General features: G+C 48.2%; 1 protein-coding gene across 3 annotated transcripts in view; it reads right to left on the bottom strand.

Moving 5' to 3' along the window:
• Positions 1 to 238: 238 nt before the first annotated feature.
• The window catches only part of LOC140396286 (hemagglutinin/amebocyte aggregation factor-like), a 28,467-nt gene continuing 22,705 nt past the window's right edge, over positions 239 to 6,000 (bottom strand). For all 3 annotated transcript variants that reach the window (XM_072484696.1, XM_072484695.1, XM_072484697.1), the window contains 2 exons: positions 1,402 to 1,554; positions 239 to 422 (listed from right to left, as the gene is read on the bottom strand). In XM_072484696.1, coding sequence (XP_072340797.1) covers positions 377 to 422; positions 1,402 to 1,554 — 199 coding nt within the window. In that variant the 3' untranslated portion in view covers positions 239 to 376. The remainder of the gene's footprint in view (positions 423 to 1,401; positions 1,555 to 6,000) is intronic.

Raw genomic sequence — 6,000 nt, 5'->3', positions numbered from 1 at the left:
TATTTTAAAGTCATTTTTATCACTTTCTGGTCGGAGGGGACTGAGAGTTTTGTCATTACTCGGGGTATCTTAAATTAGAATCTTAAATTCAGGATATAAGGAGGTTTGCAGACATTGTGTGAGTGGGTAAAAAGCTGGCAGCTGGAGTATAACGTAGAAAAATGTGAAGTTGTTCACTTCGGTAGGAAGAATCAAAAAGCAGAATCTTGCTCAGCATAACATCACCCCAAAATGAAAATTTTGAGAAACCCAATTTATTTCTTTATTGTCAAGTTTTACTTCATTCGAATTTTTGTTCAGCTTTCAAGTTGGAATATATTTCATTAAGACCTCCGTCTGGACATTGGTGAACGTTTTTCCAACAGTCTCTACTGAATTAACACTTTTGTTGGGTGCAGTACTGATATTTCCACCGACGGTCCCTGTAATTGAAGATGTTAAAAAAAACAAGTGCTCATTATTAACAGGCCAGCAGTGCATTGCAGTTATATTATGCTGCTCTCTATGTTCCTTCATTCTGACACTGTGGTCTGGATTTGCAGGTAGTGCAGAGATGGTCTTGTGAGTAAAATGGTTCGGAGAGACCCTCCATCAACATTTTCATCCCTAAACGTAGCTGCCACGGTCTCGGCTCCAATGACCCAATGTGACCTTAAGCAGCCCACATCATATTTAAATGATTTATGGGCCTTGACCAGTGTGACCCCACTCTCTCTGCACTTCTGTTCACTAACTACCCCAGTAAAACAGCACCATTATAAAGGGGGAATTGATAAACGTGTTATGGTGGTTACCAGTGGGAATATTGAGAAGGTGAAAGGTCTCTATTTTGAAGCTGCAGTTTCTGTATTTTAAAGGTACCCTTGTGAAATGTGCTGAGGCTTTAAAGAAAACTCCTCACAGCCAATTAATAGAATTTGCTGCGGAGCTTCCATTATTCTTTGAGAAGAAAAGGATGCAAGCTGAGAGAGTGCAACAATTGACAACACCTGACCTACAGGTATCTGTGCCATGGGGTCTACAGACACTTAAAAAAATTAAGAAAACATGTAGAGGAGATATCGTATTGAATTGTGAGAAAACCGTGTTGAATCCAGACCAGACACCATCACCTACAACATCACAGACATGTACACTACTTCCTTTGTAGAGCTCTCTACAGTCATGTTACGGTCTAAATATTGGTATTTTTTCGATAAATATTAAAATAAGAGGCTGGAGTTTAGATTAATCAATATGATCTCTTTGACTGGCCTGTTGGTACCACAGTATGATTTTCCCAAATCACTGCATAGTCAAACTCTTGAGACATCTGTCCTGGTATTGTTGATTCTAGCTGTCGTTAGTCAATCTAGTGCACACAAAAAGAGAATCGAAGTTAAAATGCAGCAAATTACTTACTCGCGATAGTTGTTATGGTAACTGGAAACCCCCACAAGGTGTGTAGAGTCAGGAACCTTCCAACTGAAATAGCCATCAAAAAGATTGAGATAGTCTGTCCAGAAGCAGTCTTTATTGCAGGTGTTTGCCACACGGCAACAGTAAAATTTCCACCTGAGAAAGATAAAGCATTAAAACCGTGAATGTGACAATCATTTCAGTCCAAAGATGTACGGTTAGGTGGATTGGCCATGCTAAATTGTCCTTTAGTATCCAAAAGATTAGGTGGGGTTCAGGGGATAGGGTGCGGCGTGGGCCTAGATAGGGTGCTCTTTCGGAGGGTCAGTGCAGAACCGGTGGGCCGAATGGCCTCCTTCTGTACTGTGGGGATTCTATGATTCGATGAAAGTGAAGCAACCACTTTTATGTTCTTTGCCCTACCTGGAAAATTCTGAAGTAGCCTCAAACTTGGAACTTGAAACCACAGTTATACTGCAGTTCCTGTAATGATGTGCTTTGATGCTCTAAATGTAATCATTTAGTGATGAGTTTGTAAATTGTATTTAATTTTAGATAACAGTACTGTTGTGTTATGTACTCTGGGATAACACAGGCTGCAACTGGATGCAGCTTTAACCAAAGATACTCCAGACCTTGAAGTTAGTTCAATCTGATTTATTGAACCAGTAGCACAGTTAGCACAGTTCTCTATGAGTTCGACTCTCTGCTAACCTCAGTGTAATTACTCTGTCTGACTGAACCAGACTAGCTCTTAGCCACGTGCTGGAGGTGTGAAACTGTAAATACACCCTGACTCACTGTAGATGTTCATCAGTGGAAAGAGGCCTATAAAAGGCCTCGTGCCTTTTATAGTGAGATACCACCCCTGAGTGTCCTGTTCTCTGTGTTCATTAGCTGCCTGTCTGTATATCATTAGCTGCCTGTCTGTATATCATTAGCTGCCTGTCTGTATATCATTAGCTGCCTGTCTGTATATCATTAGCTGCCTGTCTGCATATCATGACATCTTCCCTTTTAAAAAAAATGTTTTGTTGGCACATGGGAACGTACTTACATGTGGTGGCATATATTAACATATTTACAAGCGGTGGCATATGTGAACGTATTTACATGTGAAGACAGCTGTCTTTGCGCAGTGCCCTTCTGTTTCGTCGCACAACAGAACCATCAGCCATACGTACAACTTACGAGCGGGGCGCAGCCTGTCGAACAACGACAGCTGGAGCAGACCAGCCACCATCCGGTATCTTGATCCTGACAGTGTCTGCCGGGGATAACACGGGCAAATCGGTGGCATGAGCATCATAGCCCTGCTTTTGCTGGTTTCGGAGCTGCTGCACCTTCTGCAGCACTGGGAGGTGATCCAGGTTGGGCAAGTGTATGGCTGGAAGTGTCATCTGCAGGTCCCTGTCATCAGGAGTTGAGCCGGCAACATGCCAGTGGACAGTGGGGTCGCCCAGTACGCATGCAGCGTGAGGTAGATGTCAGAAGCAGAATCCGCGGCCTTGCAGATGAGCTGTTTCACAATGTGCACCCCTTTTTCAACCTTCCCATTGGACTGCGGATAGTGAGGATGGAAGTGACACGTTTGAAATGGTTTGACTTGGCAAACATAGACCACTCGTGGCTGTTGAAGCACAGGTCATTGTCACTCGTGACAGTGAGTGGGATACCATGCTTGGAGAACGTCTCCTTACAGCCCTTGATGATGGTCCGAGATGTGAGGTCTGAGAGCTTCACGACTTCAGGGTAGTTGGAGAAATAGTCAACAATGAACACGTAGTCACGATCATTCGCACAAAAGAGGTCGATGCCAACCTTGGACCACGGGGAGGTCTCCATTTCATGCTGCTGGAGCGTCTCCTTGCTCTGCGCTGGCTGGAAGCGTTGACAGGTCACACAGTTGAGGACCGTGTTCACGATGTCCTGTCTAATACCGGGCCAGTAGACAGCCTGCCTGGCTCTGCATCTGCACTTCTCGACACCCAGGTGTCCCTCATGGATTTGGCGGTGCACCAAGCTCTGGACACTGAGTGGAATGACAATCCGGTCCAGCTTGAGGAGGATACCATCAATCACAGTCAGGTCATCCTTTACATTGTAAAATTGAGGGCACTGCCCTTTCTGCCAGCCATTGGCGAGGTGGTGCATGACACGCTGCAAGAGGGGGTCTTTGGCTGTCTCCTCGCGGATACAAACCACCTTCTCATCAGACGCCGGGAGGGTGCTAGCACACAGCTGCACCTGTGATTCAATCTGCCAGATGATTTCCAGCGGTTCACTAGGCAAGGTGATGGAGCGGGACAATGCATCAGTGATGATGAGCTCCTTGCCAGACGTGTACACGAAGTCAAAGTCGTACCTTCTGAGTTTGAGGAGGATGCGCTGCAACCGAGGCGTCATGTCGTTCAGGTCCTTGTGGACAATGTGGACCAGAGGCCTATGGTCCATCTCAACAGTGAATGTCGGCAGGCCGTAGACATAGTCATGAAACTTGAGAATGCCAGTGAGAAGACCCAGGCATCCTTCTCTATTTCTGCATACTTTGTTTCGGTGGGCGTCATGGCCCTCGATGCGTAGGCTACCGGTGCCCAGGATGAAGTGTCATCGCGTAGAAGCAGCACCGCATGGATGCCATCCTGGCTCGCATCTGTTGAAATCTTTGTCTCCCTGTCTCGGTCAAAAAATGCCAAGACGGGTGCAGTGGTGAGCTTGGCTTTCAGCTCCAACCACTTTGCCTGATGTGCTGCCTTCCACTCAAAGGCAGTCGACTTTTTCACCAGGTTTCGTAAGGCCGTGGTGTGCGAGGCCATGTTTGGGATTAGCTTGCCCAGAAAATTGACCATGCCCAGGAAGCGCAACACCGCCTTCGTGTCTTCAGGGACCTTCATGGTTTCGATGTCCTTGACCTTGTCTGTGTTCGGGCACACGCCCTGCTGAGAGATCTGGTCACCTAGGAACTTGAGTGTCGACATGCCAAAGCAACTTTTGGACCTGTTCAGCTTCAGGCCATTGGCATGGACACGGCGGAATACCTGCTGCAAACGGGAATCATGCTCTTCAGGGGTCGTGGACCATATGATGATGTCGTCCACGTACACACGAACCCCTTCAGTGCCCTCCATCATCTACTCTATGACGCGATGGAAGATCTCCGATGCCGAGACAATGCCAAACGGCATGCAATTATAGCAGTATCTGCCAAACGGTGTGTTGAAGTTGCAGAGCCTTCTACTGGACTCATCCAGCTGGATTTGCCAAAATCCATGTGATGCATCTAATTTGGTGAAAAAACGTGCGAGTGCCCTCTCACTGGTGAGTTCCTTCCACTTTGGGATGGGGTAGTGTTCACGCATTATATTCTTATTGAGATCCTTGGGATCAATGCAGATGCGCAGGTCTCCCGAAGGCTTTCTAACACATACCATCGAGCTGACCCAGTCAGTCGGTTCGGTTACCTTGGAAACGATGCCCTGTTGCTGAAGATCTTTGAGCTGTGCCTTCAGGCGTTCCCTCAGCGGAACCGGGACCCGGCCTGGTGCGTGGACCACTGGCTTGGCATCAGGTCGTAGCAGAATCTTGTATCGATATGGCAACGTGCCCATCCCGACGAACACATCTGGATACTGAGCAAAGATGTCGTCAATGCCGGCCTGAAGATCCACATTGGAGGATGTCGTTGTGTAAACCTGCTGCACGAGGTTCAGCTGCTTGCAGGCATGCTCGCCAAGTAGGGATGCCCTGTCTGGCTTGACAATTTCAAAACGTAACCGTGCGTGGGTGCTCCAGTTGGAGACGAGTAGATGGCAGGATCCCAGTGCCGTGATGGCATTTCCGTTGTAGTCCAGGAGCCTGCAGGCTGCTGGAAGGACCTTGGGGGCTTCTTGATGCGTTTGAAATCTGCCTGTGAGAGGAGGTTGGCAGAAGCACCTGTGTCCAGCTTAAACTGGATGGAGCAGTGGTTGACCTGCATCACTGCACGCCATTCGTCTGCAGAACCCACAGCGAGGATGGATTGAATTTGTGATGAGTTGGATGTGGCATATTCACATTTGGTAATGATGCCCACACAGTAGGCGGAGTCCAGGCATTCTTCCTCTGGATCCGTTGTGCTGCCAGTTTCAGAATCCTGTAGCCGTTGTTGCACACTCTGAATGCGCCGTCGTCAGAATTGGGAGTGCTGGGCCCTGACTGGTGGTGCAGACCTGCACAAGGCTGCATAGTGTCCAGGCTTCCTGCAGTTTAAACATCGCCTGCCTCTTGCAGGGCAGTGTTTCTTTAAGTGGGCGTTGCCGCAGTTCCAGCACGTTATGACGTCAGCGTCCTGCCGCTCCGCGCGTCGTCGCACATGCGCAGGGCAGTCGGCAGACATCTGCACCTGTGCAGTGTGGGTGTCGGCCGCTTCGTTATCCCGTTCGCATCGCGCATGCGAGGGCCCCGGGAAAAGCGCGCGAAATGGCTGCTTTCATCAATGCTGAGGCGCTGCATCCGGGAGATGGCCTGCACACTCTCTGCCTCATGGGAGGCAAGTTTCTCATTTTCAGCTGATTTGTACTGGGCATAGCGATTTTTGGCGTGCTCATGTTTCAATCGTGACTA

Source organism: Scyliorhinus torazame, chromosome 19 (genome assembly GCF_047496885.1).
Source record: "Scyliorhinus torazame isolate Kashiwa2021f chromosome 19, sScyTor2.1, whole genome shotgun sequence".
Taxonomy (NCBI): domain Eukaryota; kingdom Metazoa; phylum Chordata; class Chondrichthyes; order Carcharhiniformes; family Scyliorhinidae; genus Scyliorhinus; species Scyliorhinus torazame.
Note: the sequence above shows the minus strand (reverse complement) of the source record. Positions and strands in the feature narration are given on the sequence as shown.